At 44.0% G+C, this 15,957-nt stretch overlaps 6 protein-coding genes across 6 annotated transcripts; 4 read left to right on the top strand and 2 right to left on the bottom strand.

Annotated features, from left to right (window-relative positions):
• Nucleotides 1-246: 246 nt before the first annotated feature.
• BDR25DRAFT_347583 (GDPD-domain-containing protein) lies at nucleotides 247-4,554 on the top strand. The gene is made up of 8 exons (XM_033694282.1): nucleotides 247-519; nucleotides 573-2,666; nucleotides 2,713-2,771; nucleotides 2,820-2,861; nucleotides 2,959-3,063; nucleotides 3,119-3,431; nucleotides 3,515-3,915; nucleotides 3,974-4,554. The coding sequence occupies exons 1-8, from the start codon at nucleotides 378-380 to the stop codon at nucleotides 4,082-4,084; spliced, it is 3,267 nt and encodes a 1,088-aa protein (XP_033539651.1). The 5' UTR covers nucleotides 247-377; the 3' UTR covers nucleotides 4,085-4,554.
• A 3,136-nt stretch (nucleotides 4,555-7,690) lies between these two features.
• BDR25DRAFT_247711 (uncharacterized protein) lies at nucleotides 7,691-7,861 on the top strand (the record flags this gene model as incomplete). The annotated part of the gene is made up of 1 exon (XM_033685955.1): nucleotides 7,691-7,861. A coding segment is annotated over one exon (171 nt), but the record flags the coding sequence as incomplete, so codon positions are not given.
• A 1,380-nt stretch (nucleotides 7,862-9,241) lies between these two features.
• Nucleotides 9,242-9,666, bottom strand: BDR25DRAFT_363547 (uncharacterized protein; the record flags this gene model as incomplete). The annotated part of the gene is made up of 3 exons (XM_033696753.1): nucleotides 9,242-9,508; nucleotides 9,538-9,599; nucleotides 9,648-9,666. The coding sequence occupies 3 exons, from the start codon at nucleotides 9,664-9,666 to the stop codon at nucleotides 9,242-9,244; spliced, it is 348 nt and encodes a 115-aa protein (XP_033539649.1).
• A 958-nt stretch (nucleotides 9,667-10,624) lies between these two features.
• BDR25DRAFT_363545 (uncharacterized protein) lies at nucleotides 10,625-11,606 on the top strand (the record flags this gene model as incomplete). Its single annotated transcript, XM_033696752.1, has 7 exons — nucleotides 10,625-10,698; nucleotides 10,759-10,818; nucleotides 10,869-10,946; nucleotides 11,062-11,240; nucleotides 11,306-11,374; nucleotides 11,458-11,525; nucleotides 11,577-11,606. 7 exons carry the CDS (start codon nucleotides 10,625-10,627, stop codon nucleotides 11,604-11,606), a joined length of 558 nt encoding a protein of 185 aa, XP_033539648.1.
• A 1,138-nt stretch (nucleotides 11,607-12,744) lies between these two features.
• On the bottom strand, nucleotides 12,745-15,112 carry BDR25DRAFT_298949 (general substrate transporter; the record flags this gene model as incomplete). Its single annotated transcript, XM_033689112.1, has 6 exons — nucleotides 12,745-12,965; nucleotides 13,075-13,305; nucleotides 13,674-13,996; nucleotides 14,065-14,596; nucleotides 14,650-14,829; nucleotides 14,890-15,112. The coding sequence occupies 6 exons, from the start codon at nucleotides 15,110-15,112 to the stop codon at nucleotides 12,856-12,858; spliced, it is 1,599 nt and encodes a 532-aa protein (XP_033539647.1). The 3' UTR covers nucleotides 12,745-12,855.
• Nucleotides 15,113-15,280: 168 nt separating this feature from the next.
• Nucleotides 15,281-15,934, top strand: BDR25DRAFT_363543 (uncharacterized protein; the record flags this gene model as incomplete). The annotated part of the gene is made up of 4 exons (XM_033696751.1): nucleotides 15,281-15,288; nucleotides 15,321-15,466; nucleotides 15,538-15,761; nucleotides 15,812-15,934. 4 exons carry the CDS (start codon nucleotides 15,281-15,283, stop codon nucleotides 15,932-15,934), a joined length of 501 nt encoding a protein of 166 aa, XP_033539646.1.
• Nucleotides 15,935-15,957: the final 23 nt, after the last annotated feature.

The raw sequence follows: 15,957 nt of genomic DNA, 5'->3' as shown, positions 1-15,957 counted from the left end.
AAGTTGCCCGCTCTAGTGCGCAGGACCGCCCCGTAGACCCCCCTCCTCGGCTTCTTCCGCAGGCCTCTGGAACTGCTCCAACCTCAACCCGTGCAGCGCCGCTCAGCCATGGTTTCCGGCGGCACCTGCCTAACGCTGACTGGCCCTCCCGCGTGACACAACATCATGGCAAACTCCAAACGCCTCGTCACAATGAAAAGAAACTTAATGGCCCGCTCGCCCCCGCACACATCGCACAGGTTGCGACGTGTGCGCCGCTGCCACAGGACCTAAACGCGGCAGGGTTCACGGAGGGCTCAGGGCTCAGGGCTCGCCCCCAGGGATACACAGCCCACCAGTCCTCCTGCCATCGCTCAACCTAACACACACCTGCCAACATGCGCTTCGGCCGCAATCTCTACCAGAACCGCATTCCGGAGTGGGCTCCATTCTATATCGATTACTATGGCTTAAAGAGACGCATCAAGTTGGCCACCGAGCATGCCCTTGCTGACCATCAGGCTGAGGTTGACTTGGCAGGTATTTGGTGACTCAACATCACCCGCTCCCAGATGGGTTCTAATCGCGCTCAGCCTTTTCCGTCGCCTTGAAGCACGAGGTTCAGAAGGTCCAGACTTTCTACACTAAGCAGCATCACCGTCTTCGTCTAAACTATCAGGGCGTTGTGCGCCTGTATGAGAAGGACGGAGCCATTGTCCCGGGAGAGCTCAATCGCCCTGAGCAAATATTTGTTTTGGGCTCTTGTCTTGAGTACAGTCGGGACCTGAGACGACTTAGATGGTACGCCGGGGTCAACAGCGATGCTTTGGAAGCTCTGTCCCGCAAGTTGGACGTCATTGCGTCTAAAACGGGTTACGCAAGGCTCAACACTGCAGCCTATGAATTCGTCAGCCAGCTGGAGACCCTTCGCGAAATGGAGGAGATCGATGCTATTGTTCTGAAGCTCCAGTCAACTGCTTGTGGCGCCAAGGACCCGTCGTTCCTTCTCCGCCAGATAAGCGCCCAATTATCCATACATGTTGACGAGCGGTTGAGAGATGCCTTAGTGACAGACAACGCCAAGGACCTCGTGGAATTTTTGCATTCATCTGACTTGCCTTCACTTTTTAAACAAACCTTGCTGTATGAAGCGATACTGCAACAGTCAAGAGAATGTGCTCTGCAAATCCTTCAATGGATAGGTTCCAATCTGCAAGATGTCGCCATGGGGACACATCGCAATTGTATCCATACTCTGGTTATAATGGCTTGTCATCAACATGGTCTAACTTCTCATGGCGGCAATCGTGAACGCTACCGAGCACTCATGGATGGATATATGGGCGAATATGACGATAGTAGTTCCATGCTTTCCTTCATGCTCAATAGCCTCGACAATGAGCAACGGTTAGCGATCGTCCAAAAGGATTACCGTGGGCGGATTCCTTTACATTACGCCGCCGAAGCCGGGCACCCCCGCATCGCCCAAGCCCTTCTTCATTCAATGGACAAGTGGGACCTTTTGCGACCTCAGCTCCCATTTGATCTTTTCAGGCATTCCTTTTTCGACAATGGCCACCACTCCGCCCTTCATCTGAGCATTATGAATGGTCACGCAGAGACAACGCGAGCGCTGCTTGCATCGGCCGAATCTATCGAGCGCGGGCAGCCCGAAAGGGAAGCCCTCGGTGATATGCTAGCAGATCTCCTACATACAGCTCTGTTATCTCATTTCACGGAGATAGTTGAAGCCTTGCTAGACACAGGGCTTGTCAATCTGAATTACGTTCAGCCAAACGGAGAGACAGCCCTGTTCATCGCATCGCGCGCGGGCTCCGTAGAATATATCAATATGCTCGTCCAGAATCGCTCTCACCAAGCAGTAAATCCTAATGTGGCTGAAAAGTCTTATGGTTGGACGCCCCTTATAGTGGCTTGCGTTTTGGGGCATAAGGCAGCAGTAGAAGCCCTCCTTAACATAGAAGTAGACGAGAACCATTCGGATGCATTTGGGTGGACAGCACTGGATCACGTCGCTTTTCGGGGATTCTGGCCGATCTCCAACTTGCTGCAGCCGGCTACCTCGGGTTGGCCCCGGCGGGTACCAAAACTCCTGTTACCGAAGACGAATGCGCTTCCTCCCTGTGCCCCGAGTACCAGTCGTGTTTTTGTTAATCTTGGGGCACTGAACGCCAGGAAACCTCGGCCAGCCATTGATCTCTCGCCGTACCTCCTGAGATATCCCTTCAATCCTTATCCCGAAACCCGGTTTTCGGTTAGGGTCTGCGGTTTAGGAATGGACGGACATGGCGGTTCCATGCATCTACCTATTCTGGATGACAAGACGAATTATCCCTTTGTTTTTCAAACTGATGATGTCCGGAACGCGAAGCTTGTGTTCAAAATTTACCGTCGATCTTCAGCGTCACCGAATGCAGATATTCATATTGGGACCGCGGTTGGCCTCTTGGAAGAGCTTGGCAACTCACTTGGTCCAGGAAGGGAAAGCCTGTTCCGAGATCATCAGATCCCTATTATAGGATCCGAGGCTGGAGAATTCATTGGGACATTAACTATGAACTTTCTATTAGTGAAGCCGTTCCCCGATCCGCGCATGCCCCCAAGCTCCAAGGGACACCAATGTATTCGGAACTCAAATAGAAAGATCACACTCATCGGACATAGAGGTTAGTGACTAGCCCAGTCTCGGTAGCTTCGCTCACCTAGCCGAAGGGTTGGGTATGAACTCCCCAGCCTTCAAGCGTATTCAAATAGGGGAGAACACCATTCAGGCATGTTACAACACTTTTTCACGCCTTCTTACACTTATGAATTTTTAGTCTTTCCAGTCTACCATCGATTTAGGCGTATCATATGTTGAGGTGAGCAACCATATCTACACTCCAAGGCTGGTGCTGATTGCAAATAGTGCGGTAGGAGCTCGTCTTTCATAGCTGGAAGAAGCTATATCTAATCCACGTAGACGTGCAACTAACCCGAGACCATGTTCCTGTCATATATCATGATTTTTTTATAAGTGAAAGCGGAGCTGACATAGCTCCACACAATCTTAGCTTTGATCAGGTGCTGTTCCACAATCCTGCTCAGACTAGCAAGTGTCATGGCTTACAGGTCGCAGTTTATGTGCATTAGTGACATGCAGAAGCCATCAAATGGAGCAAAACCTCCATATAGGATTGGAGCTGGGGCTCAAGACGTTGAAGCGGACGAAGCTCTACCTCCATCTGCTCTGCGTCAGCGCTCGCAATCCTTCGGCACCATCGAGGACTGCCGTACTCGAGACTTCTTGGCGCGTATCAAGCACACACATGAGTTCAAGGTCAAAGGATTTAAAGGCAACATTCGCGGAGCACATATCCACGATTCATTCACTACGCTAGAGGAGTTGCTGCGGAACCTTCCTGAAACAGTTGCATTTGACATAGAACTAAGTGAGTTCTGGATTCCTACAAGCGGCACACAATTGTGGCTGCAATTGAGCCTATCGACAAGACATGAGCTGATGACCGCATAGAGTACCCCATGCTTTGGGAGGCTGAAGACTGGAAGATGGACCTCTACGGCGTGGAATTCAACCTCTACATTGACACCATCCTGGATCTGATCTACAAATACGGTGGCAACCGCTCCATTCTCTTCACGTCATTCAGTCCCGAGCTCTGCATTCTAGCCGCACATAAACAAGATACGTATCCAGTCATGTTCCTCAACGAGTCGAACTTGTTTCCAACCGGAGACGTGCGCGCAAGCAATCTCCAAGAAGCAATTCAATTCGCACGCCATTGGAATCTTCCTGGCGTAGTCATGTCTTCGGAGCCATTCGTCACAAGTCCGAAACTCGTCCAATTTGTGAAGGACGCTGGGTTGATTTGCTGGTCCTTCGGGGCGTTGAACAATGATCCGGAGAATGCTAGGGTAGGTGAACGGTACACTAATGATGCTAATATACCATCCGTGTCTAACAAAATATAAGGCTCAAGCTGCCGCCGGTCTCGATGCTATCATTGTGGATAGTGTCGCATTGATCAACCACAGCTTTAAAGATGAATTGAATACAGCGAAAAAGGAGGAGAAGAAAGCTTGAGACGTTCGAGGTCTTGTCTGCTAGTTCACAACATATCGCGAGACATTCCACAACGTTACAGCTCGGTTAAACGGCCTGGCACTGTTCATAGAGCCAGGACTGGATATTTTCTCCGGACTCCAACCTGCTGCCCCTTTGTTTCCATTTCCCCCAAACGACTACATACGCGGTATAGAACCGCTGGGGAGGAGAAAACCGAAGCACTCATGTAAGGTAGCTAGGGCAAGTTCATGTCCGGACGGTTTGTACACTTCGTCACAAACGATTTTGATTTTTCACGCAGAACGACACCCGGCCCTCCAACTATGTCGGTGACACACCAGATCGTCGCTCTGAAACGCATTCGTGAGCTTTAACGATCCACACTCATGCTATCGCATTATAAACCCTTCCTTGGTGCGGAAGAAATATTACCTACCTCTACTCCGCGCTGCCAACTCATAATTCAGAAGCCTTCGTGTCGCCTACGGACTTATACATCGTCATAGTTTCTTTAAAGAACCTATTCACAACATATACATAGAAAAGATGTTATTTATTCTCTACTTATGACTTTATACTCTGTGTTATTAAATGCCAACAAAGAATATATTAAGCTCTACCTCTTTCTTACTCTAATTTATACGTTATAAATATATTAATAAACTAAATAGATATTATTAAACTTAAGAGTAGACAAACAGTTGTTAAAAATATATTACTGTAAGAGATATTTCACATCCCTCCCTCGCTCCCTGGGTCAGGGCTCCCTCGGGAGAGTCAAGGGGAGCTTCGGACGCATAACTACGTCATGTGACTGCGTAGATATCTAGTCTTCTCGAGTCCCTCGGGGTTCTCCTCAAGCACCCATCTCTTTCTACTCTCTTTGAATAGATCCTGTGCCATCCTTTTTGGTGTCCCTGCTCTCTGTGTTAAAACCACCCTCACACTAGCTTACTTAATTGAATAAACAATTCAGTAACAAGTAACTAACTACTTCCTTAATCTCGAGTCTGCTCTGAATATCTAGGAATAACTATAGTGTAACATAAAGAAGCTTATAGTAAAGTGCTTAAAGTTGAGGTACCGGCTATATTTCTCAGCCTAGGTGTTTCTCGGCGCACAGATAGGAACTTTAATCTTCACTCTCCCTACGCATGCCGTGCGCCTCGTCTGGTTGCGACTCCAGCAGCCTCTAGTATACGCACTCGCCGACCAGCCAGTCTCTTCATCCTACGAGCACACCACTGAAGCGACCGCGACGGCTCTTGCATGAGCTGAGGAGGGGTCATATGGGAAGCGAGTCGACAAGGTAGTGAGATCCAAACAAAGTGGATTGAACGAGTGTATTGTAAGGTCTGAGGAGCTCGATAGAGCTCTGAGCTGACTATATACTGTACGAGATAGGAGCTATGCCTAATGAGTGAATAGTGCAGTACCACACCTGAGATCAATCAAGCCAGCTTGATAGCTTGATTAGAAGATTGATGCCAAGCCAATTCAATCAATCCAGCTAAACCTTATATAGAAACGTAATTAATCTAGCTAAGCTTTTCTGTAAGCTTAATTTAGATTAATAGCTTAATTACCTTAAGTATATAGTAGATTTTAAAGATAAGGCAGCCTATAAAGCAGCTTAGATAGCTGTAAAAGCTCTATACTAAACTTTTTTTAGTGTTGTTTACTGTGTAGTATTATGTAATATCTAATAACTCTGTGTAACTAGCAGCTAGCGCGTTGTCTTATATTGTATACTCTATCTCTATCTATCACCTATAATGCTATATACTTCTGGTGTTGCAGATCTATTGCTGTATACCTCACCCTATTGTCGCCCTTATGCCGCCTAAGAAACATATCTCTAATAGCGCTCTCTTGCCTAAAAAGCGTGTGCGCAGCACTATAAGCTAGCTTATTATAATTAACTTACTATTATCTTAATCTTAGCTATCTGCCCTATCTCTACTACTTTTATATACACATACTTTTAAGTTGTAATTGCGTAAGTTGCAGCCTAAAAACACTATTATTATGCTTACTAAAAGTAGTAAGTAAGCTACACTTACTCTATCTTCTAAAGCAGCTAATAATGCTATAGATAAGGCTTTTAATGCCTATCTTAAAGATAATTATAATAGCATAAATTAGGTTTATCTTAAGCTGTATATAAAGCTTATTATAACACACTAATATAAGTAAAGTTAGATCTATTGCTATAGCTATTACATTACTTTTTTTAAAGATCTAACTTATATATTTTTTATTTGCTACTAGTGTTTTAAGCATAAGCTTATAGATATTAGTATTAGGATATATAATACAAGCGCAGCAGTCTTGTTAGCTGCGCACTACTTTAGTAAGCAGAAGCCTAGCTATAAGCTTATAGCACTAGGCAAGACTCTAATTACTAGTATTTATAACACGCTTATTACTGCAAGAGTCTTTATTTTATAGGCAGTAGCTAATTAAATTAATAGCTTTAGTAAGCAGCGCTTTAAGTTTACTATAGTTAACTAGCTTATTATAAATAACTACTCTATTTTTAAGTTTAAAACACTAGCTTTTTAACACTTAATTACTATTACTAACCTGCTTGCTAAAGCAGCGCTGTAGAAGAACTATAAAAGTGTCTTCTAATACATTATACAACTATTTAACTAGCTTAGGCCCTACATTATTTATAAGCTGTTATAATTACTTAGCAGAATCTATATAAGCTTTAATAGATAAATAATAAAAGCTAGTAAGCATAAGTTTCTTAGTATTGTTGCCTACTACATTAACTTAGATAGCAAGCTCTAAGACCTACCTATTACGCTACTTTAGCTTATAGGTGCTTACACTAGCAATTAACTAGCTAAGGTTGTATTATTAATATTAAAGTAGTTTAGTATAAGTAAGCGCACACTTAGTTACTTTATTTTTAATAATACCTTTAATAATAACACTGCTATTGCTGTAATTGCTTATAAGCTTAAATTTAATCCTATTTACTAACACTTTTACTATAGCCTTTATATAATTAATCTAATTAGGCAGAGACTGCTTTAGGGTAGAGATATAAACTTATATAATAATAAAGAAGTTAACAAGCTTACTAATAAAGCAGCATTTATAAAAAAGTAGTAAAAGCATAGACCTTTAGGCGTACTTCTTAATATTATTAACTATATTTACACACTGTAGCAGTATAATCTCTTTAAGAAGGCGCAGTGTATAGCTTACTACAAGCTGCCTTATAACATAGATAATAAGCTTATAATACTACAGCTAATTAAGCTAGTAGTTACACACTAGAACTTATACTTTAACTATTTTAAGTAAGCTATAAAGCTTACACTAGCTATTAACACATATGTAAACACCTATATATAAAATATAGCAAAAGAGAATATCTACGCTAACTTATAAGGCAAGGATTAGCCTACTACTTTATAGTAGATAAGATTAGACAGCCTTACAGCTACTAATTAAGCTATTATTACTAACTATATAAAAGTTTTTAGGCTACTTAAAAAGTGTATAAAGCGCTTTAAAAGATGTAGTAAGTATAGCTTTAGTATAATTACTAAGGTAATCTTAATGTTTAAGTTTCTACTTACTTAATTAAAAGCTTACCTTCTCTACTATAATAGTGTAGTCTATAACACTTATAATAAGGCGCTTAAAGATTATCTTCCTATTAATCTACACACAGCGCTGCTTAAAGTAAATAAGTACTACGCTAAACTTAACAACTTGCTAGCTTACTATACTACTATAATACTTTATTTTTACTACAAACACTACTGTAATTAAGTGTAGGCTAAGAAGTTTAATTAGCTAGCATCTAATAATCTTAATTTCTAGGCACTATAAGTAGATTATAAGTTACTACTGTTACTAAGGCCTTGCTACACACGCGCACTAAAAAAACTAAGCAATATTAATAATATAATTAATAGCATTATTAATCCTACACATAGCAATACTAAAAAGGATAAGTATAAGTAGTAAAAGCGTAAGCTAATTATTAGTAAGAGCACTAATCCTATATAATACTAGTTTAGGCTGCGCAATTAATATCCTAACTTTAGTAAGATAGCGCTTATAATACTCTTTATACTAGCTTTAAGCTGTAAGTGTAAGCGCGTCTTTAGTAAGCTTAAAGATCTACTAAAGCCTTACTAACACTATATATTACCTAAGCTACTTGCAGCACTACACTTAGTATAATAATAGAGATAGGCTAGTTTTAGTAGCAGCAACAACAATAATATAGGCTAATTAAAGCTTACTAACAAGCAGATAGACGTTTTGTACAAGCTTAGTAAGTAGGTAGGCAAAGACAATAATCTAGATACATAGGACAACAGCTAAGACTTAACACTAAAAAATATATACAACTTTTCTATTTAGAAATTAAGCACCTAAGCTACTAATTAAGCTAGCAACTTTCTGCTAAGCTAATTTAATTAATCTAGCTAAACCTTATACTAAAACGCAATTAATTAAGCCAGAAACTGCCAGCTTGCTTGATTAATTGATCTCAGGTGTGTGCAGTACATGGGTATGATATCGCGTGAGACACGTGCGACAACGGCTCCAACCCACAGATGCGGTTTAAAACCGTTGCTTCCACAGCGGAAATGAATACACTTAGCAGCGACTAGTTTTTAACTCGTGGATGCTTTTTCGCGACACGATACGATACACTGATCTAACAGGTTGCAACTCAATCACTCCACACTTAAAACCTACCACATGACGCGCTACCACAGCTATAGTCGCACTTGTATTTAGAAGGTCCACAGCCCATATTTAACACACAGACAGAAATCCTACATTTAGCAGCCGAGACGAAAATCCTCGTGCGTCTAGCGCAAGTGTGTTCGCAACAAGACGTGCTCTTCTACCTTACTAAGCTTTATTAAATTGGGTATAAAATCGCGTCGATAGAGGATTCCTTTAGCTCATCGTTAAATAGCTGTTTAGGAAGCTGCATAGATCATGCAGCGGTGTTTGGGGATAAGCGCCTAAGCGTCCTAGTCCGAGGAGAATTAACTGTCGCGCGTGCATTTTTTTCCGCTTATATATTCTTCTGCTGTACTTGGTAGGAGGTTAACCTTGCCACTTGCAACATTAGCCTCTGAGGAGAATCGGTCTCGGGAAAGTTAGCGTCCTAGGAGAATCCGCATCCTAGGAAAATCCTCCCAGTAGAATTAGTCTCTGAGGGAAATCGGCCTCGAGAGAATTTGGCGTCCTGGAACACTTAACATCCCAAGGAAGTCGTCCCGGGAAAATTAGCGTTGCAGGGGAATGTCTTGCATGAGCTGAGAAGGGGTCATATGGGAAGCGAGTCGACAAGATAGTGAGATCCAAACAAAGTGGATTGTACGAGTGTATTGTAAGGTCTAAGGAGCTCGATAGAGCTCTGTGCTGACTATATACTGTACGAGAGAGGAGCTATGCCTAATGAGTGAATGATGCAGTACATGGGTATGATATCGCGTGAGACACGTGCGACAGAATGTTCTTAGGTAATCTACTATTGAGCCTTCAACAGATCTGCCACCTAATGCTTAGAACTACATAATACTCAAACATGGGCGCGTTTTCGCCATTCCCTCTTTGCCCTAATGTTACCTGACATATTCTTAGGATCCTGCGATTGAAAATACCAAGTGTAATAAAGCCTTATTGAACTAATAAGTAAGTTGGTAATATTAATACGCATGCAAGAAGCATCACGTACAGTAGTAATAATAAAAAAAAGATGTTGCGGAGAAAGAACGATCGAGTTTGGACACGAGGTGCTTTAGAAGTATCACAGCAACACGGCCCTTAGTGCAGCAATTTCTAATACCCGATAGCGTGTTTCGCTTACTCTCCCAACTGTGAAAATTTGACTCTAGCCACGTGTACGATGACTTAGATGGCACAATATATTAGGCTGATTCTTGGCTCCCCGAGCAACGACTTCATCTATGGATGCCAGGTTTACTGTTGAGGGTCAAGAGGAAGGAGAGGAAGTGGGAGGGCAAATACACGAATAAGAAGAAAAGTAGAGCACTTCGTGCTTATGGAAAAATGAAAAAGTTAGCCTTGTTAGAGCCTGTTTTGGAGTTCTTAGTGTTGACACCGATGCTTAGGCCCTAACCCTAACCGGAATAGTTCTAGAATTTACATAACTATCTATTTATAGCAAATTGCAAAGTCAGGTGGATTCCCTGTTTCATAAAAGGGGATACAAGATTAGGTAAGGTGCTCTGCAGCACATAATCTTGTGCCAAAATATCCTAATTTAAGGTGGGTTAGAAAATGAATCCTAACACTATAATAATTCTTGGTAATTACGTAGCTCAGCTTAGCTACTACTACTAGCAGAATGCCATCTAGCATTTGTGTAGTTCTAAAGCTAGCGCTGACGTTAAGGAACCTGTTCACGGCCTAGAATTCGATATTCAAGATTGTAAGCAGGATCCTATTAGCTCCACAGCCATCTTGGCACCCAACTACGCTTTAAATACCACTTAATCTCATATAACTCTCGACAAACAACTTCTACACATACATCACACAATGCAAACACAACAATCAACTTTTTCACACTACTTTAACCCCAGCCCTGCTAACAAAGATGTAATACAATATCCGTAGAGAATATAGCAAAAGTGAAGCCTGTGCACTACAGCTACTTGAGTTACAATTAACAGGGCAGACCGACAGCAAACCAAACAGAACGGTCTCTCGCATGAGCTGAGAGGGGCCATATAGTAGGCGAGTGGACAAGGTATTGAGATCCAAACAAGGTGAATTGAACCAGTGTATTGTATGGTCTAAGGAGCGAGAGAGAGCTCTGGGCTGACTATATACTGTACGAAGAAGAAGCTAGTCCTAATGAGTGAATAGCGCAGTACACGGGTATAGTATCGCGTGAAACACGTGCGACACGGTCTGCTAAATGTAATAGGAGCTGCATTAAATAGGATTAGGAAGGGGGCTATATAGCATGATAGGGTGCAAGCAAAAGTCAGTGGGTTTATGGATAGTGAGCGAACGAGCACGCTAGGCCTTTCTATATATAGACAAGACAATATTATTGTGAAGTGGGCATGGTGGAGAAAGCGTGGACAATATTATAGTTGGCGAAACTCCTCAAACCTTATAACTCTGATAGCAAGCGGAGATTCTTTGGGTCACGCTTAGGCCATGCCCGGTAAAGTTTTTCTTTAGTAGAAAGCGTTAATGATTTACTTGTAGGGATCAAGATGTTTCGCCCAACATCGATACATCAGCAAGATAGATATAGGGCCACTTTGGACTCATTAAGTTACCGCTAATTTTAGGGTCTAGGAAGTAATAAAAGCATAGGGCAGTACAGAAGCAGCGAATAAGAGCTCACGGTGTTATAGGGGTTAGACTTGGCACTTTAGGCGCTAGTGACTCCAAAAGCGGCGACAGAAACCCTCTAAAAAAAGGAGTCAGAAGTCCCTAGATAAAGAGTTACTGTGGTAAACGTACCCGGAAACAGGAGACGTACTTCCTGCAGTCGTTAATATGAACGAGTGGGAGCTACAGTGACTTTAAAACTTGTAACTGATGGTGAGAATTTTTTCCATTCTAGTTGTAAGCACCCGCACGCTAATAATTTAAATACATCTAAGCAGCTGATTAATAGTTGAAGTAGGGTAAGATGGGGTAAGATGTTCTTAGCTAGTTACTGTAATTACGGGACTCCACACCACTCCACTATCACAACCAATAGTTAATTCGCGTGTAGGATAGTAATTATGCATTGCAGTCACTAGTTTTGCTGCTTATTTCCAGCCATATTAGATTTAGTCCGTAATCACAATTCCCAATAGAGCAGAGGAAGTTGTACTAGAAGTATAGGTGGCTTCGGCTTATTGGTAGGGTATCGTTTGCGTTACCTAAGGCTTAACTAGTTAGAAGCTCTTGCTTATCATACTAACAGTTAGACCCCCTCATCGAGAGCTCTAACGCCTGGGAAGGCAAATCACCAATGAAATGTAGCCAAGTATTACTAGGTGCTAGCAGCCTAAAAGCTACTACTAGCCGCTAACTTACAAACCCCAACTCTTCCATCGGCACCCATTCATTCGTTAATATAAATTCGGGTAAATAGTGTCAATAGTGCAGAGACTAGTAAGCTTCTAAGCTTTTCTGTGATTGTACGTCTTGGTCGGTTGTCTTTTCGTAAACGACTTACCTCTCTCGTTTTATCCACTCCCCATGGTTTGAAAAATATACACACCCCGAGAGTTTAGATATCACGTAAACCAGAACGCCAATCTCAACAGCAGATCAACCTTTATCCATCCTTCGGAATCCTAAACGAAATCCGGGCCCGGAAGGTCGATAAGGTACTCGGTAAAATCAGTCGATATACTTGGAAGAAGGATGTCGACTGTTCGCAGACCCACTCGGGTTCAAACCTAGCGGCTCTAATTGATTGAAAAAGAAAGGAAGGTTAGTATTAACATTGCCCCGGGCCGTACATACAAAAACCGCTCGCTATATATACCACACCTAAATCTTCGACCAAACCATATCCTGGTCCTAAGCCTCCAACTCCTGCTGCTGCCTTCGAATCTTCGCCTCGTCGCTCAATAATCAAGTCCCAGGAACATGCCATGGCAATCTCACCCCTACACTCCCATGCCCAACAATCTAGCAGTCCAAATCGTAGCCAGCCCAAAAGCCTGCCTAACATACCGAACCATGAATTCCCTGTCACTACTATACCCCATTCAATCTCCCGCCTTCCTCGTCTCCTCGCAATGATCCCGCTAAAGACGGTGCTCTAAGTGCTTATCGTGAACACTTAATTTATCGTCTGCATGTAGTGTCTTCTCGACGGCCTCTGCAGCTAGATGTGCGCGTTCTTCGTCTTCGAATACTATAAAGGGAGACGGTTAGCGAATGGCTAGGCAGGAATAAGGAGAGATAGATCAGCGACAGGGGGGTAGAGGAACCCTTCTCATTCCATTGAAGAACAGTCCACTTACGGAAAGCAAGCTCCTCAAGAGTTCTCCCAGCGGTTTCAGGAAATATGAACCAAACAAACACAACCTCATACGCGAGCCAACAGCAATAAACAATTAGCCATTTCCAGCTAATATTCCTCAGTCCAATCGGATTAACAAACGTCGTAAAGAACCCTGCGAGCCGTCCAAAGAGTTGGAATACCGCAATCCCGCGCGACCGTTCGGTGTAGGGCCATATTTCGACCATGTACGCTGGGAGAGGGAGGAGTTAGTGGTCGGTTGTGCGGAGATTTAGGTGGTTAAAATGAAGTAATAGGATGGGGAGAGGGACGGGAAATTCTATCGAGGAGGGTAGGGTTGACAGGGGAGGGGCAATTGTGTCGGCCAGAATAGAAAGGGATAGGATTGGTGGGTGGGGATGGGGGAGGATTGGCATTGGAAAAGGGAAGAACAGTTAAGTTGCAGTTAGAATTGGCACGGCGGGAAAGGGTGCGGGGACAGGGAAAGGGGCGTAGTATCTTGAATTGAACCTGAAGGCGGGGAAGAGATTAGGGAAAGGGATGCAGGGACACGGAGGAGAGAGGTAAGAGAAAACCGAAGAAAACTGGCCTCAAACTTACTATACGTCAACGCATTGAATCCGATATTATAACAAGGCTGATACGCAAAGATGAAAAAAGCGCTCGCGATGCTCGCCCCCTTGTTATGATGTTTATTCTTCTCCCCCAACGTCGCCTTTTGCATACTAATCGTCCATCCCGTATACACACACAACAGTGACAGTGTACACAACATGTACAGCGAACGACGTTTAAATCGGGTGACAACAAGCGCGACGGCACCACCTGTGATGAGCGACCAGCAGGCGTAGCCTACGTTGAGTTTTTGCTTGGTGATGCTGTCTTTGATGCCAATCATAGTCATGAGATCTCCGAAGAAGTAGCTAGCAAATATTGTAAGCATCTCCTCTCCCATTAATGTTAAAACTGGGGTTGACAATCGCGGACGTACGAAATCAGCGTGTTCCCAGACCACTGCGTAAATAGCCCCAACATGGACGTAATTAATGTGCGTCTCCGCATCCCACTCGTCGCGAGTAAATCTAACCATGACTTCTTCGCCGCTTCCGCCTCAAGCTGAATAGTCGCACGAATCTGTTCGATCTCGCCTTTCACAAACTCCGATTCCGGATTCCCTTCCGCATGGTACTTCACAAGAATAGCCTCCGCCTCTTCAATACGGTCGTGACTTATCAGCCAACGCGGGCTTTCGGGGAGCAGGAACACAAAAACTATTTGCAGTACCGAAGGAGCGAGTTGGAGAAGCGAGGGGATGCGCCAGGCCCAGTCGCTTTTGATGCTGTTGGTGCCGAAGACGATGCCAGCGGCGATGACTTGGCCGACGAAGTAGGAGACGTTGAAGAGAGAAGTGAGGATGGGCCGTTCTTTAGGGTAGCCGAGTTCGCCGATTAGGGACGAGCCTGCAACGATGCAGGCAGGGATGCCGAAGCCTAGGATGAGACGGGCGACGATGTACATGGCGACTTAGGAAAATTTTATTAGCAGTAGGGAACAGAGTGGAAGGAAGGGACTGTACCATGGTTGGAAAAGCCCTGGATGATGGCTCCGATTACCATAATGATTGAACCAACCAAGATAGATCCGCGGCGGCCGACCTTATCGTCAACCCAGGGGATGAAAGGTAGTGAGAGGATAGCACCAAGGGAGTATGCTGCTGCGATAATTCCTTTCAACGAGCCTTCTGGATGGTGGTAATCTCGAAGCCAAAGTTAGCTGGAAGGATTCGTTCGTTGCAGCATGGTTTGCATCGACGTACATTTGATCCATGACGGTACAATTTGAAGCGCGTTGATCAGCTGCGAGTCAAAACCCGACGTGATCTCAATCCCAATGGCTGCAGGAACAAGCAGAAAGTACAGGTTTCGCAAATTCGGTTTCCGGATCCATGAGACTTTGTCTTCTTCAACAATGCGAGAGAGCACCGGGTCGCCCGCCGCGCCCTTTGAGTTGCCGGATTTGAGATGGTTGATGAGTCCCATGGTAGTGATCCGACGCGTCGAAAGCAAACCTTGAAATCCTCTGGACCAGGAAAGCGGGTTCTAGAGACATTATATGGAATTCCATTTCATATAGCCTTGACCTGATTGTGGGGAAGATGTTTGCGGAGCGGTTCTCCATACTACTACACTTTCGCAGAAGTTTGTTGCATGCGATGGTAGATTAAAATTGGATTGTTCCGACCAATAGCGTGGTGCAAGGATGCGACACCCTGTATTCGGATCTCATTGCGTTATTACGGAAACCCGGAGCCTCATCAATATCGGAAGGAGGCGGGATATTGCACGCCGAGTTGGGTAACCCAGGAATGGCTGATCACTCGAGTGATATTCCCGGTACATGAACGGTGGGTTGGCGTGCTAAGGGTGAATGCGAAATTTTTAGGCCGGATGGAAGATCTCAATAGAAGAGACCGTTGCAGGACAGGTTGTGAGCTATTTGAAAATGAAGTCCGACACCATGGGACCATCAAGGCGTAGAGTGGAGGCGATCGTGACCGGGGTAAATGCGCATAGAGGACGGTTGGCTGCAGCTTCTAGTGCTGAGGTGGGTCTGGAAGGAAACCACATCAACCCAAAGGCTGCGCACTACGACGGCCTCGACTTCCTAATCATGCGAGATCTCGCATTGGTAGATATTTATTGCGGGTGGATGTATTCCTGTTCGATGCGCCAACTTAGAAGCTTGGTGCTTCTTCGAAGGTAGAAAATTTCATGGATGAGAGAATGCGACATTTAAATCCCTACCAGAACGATTCGGCACTACCCGGGGTGGGCCCTCATAACGGCATTGTCTCTGAGTGAAATCACCATGATAGTTACCGCTA

Source organism: Lindgomyces ingoldianus (assembly GCF_010093535.1).
Source record: "Lindgomyces ingoldianus strain ATCC 200398 unplaced genomic scaffold BDR25scaffold_71, whole genome shotgun sequence".
NCBI lineage: Eukaryota > Fungi > Ascomycota > Dothideomycetes > Pleosporales > Lindgomycetaceae > Lindgomyces > Lindgomyces ingoldianus.
This window is presented reverse-complemented; position numbering and strand designations above follow the sequence as displayed.

Bases quoted from the DNA above. Each gene is read 5' to 3' on its own strand.
- BDR25DRAFT_347583 (XM_033694282.1), top strand. From the start codon at position 378: ATGCGCTTCGGCCGCAATCTCTACCAGAACCGCATTCCGGAGTGGGCT. The intron at 2,667-2,712 runs GTTAGTGACTAG...ACCTAGCCGAAG, and splicing joins CACACTCATCGGACATAGAG to GGTTGGGTATGAACTCCCCA. The intron at 2,862-2,958 runs GTGAGCAACCAT...TATCTAATCCAC, and splicing joins TAGGCGTATCATATGTTGAG to GTAGACGTGCAACTAACCCG.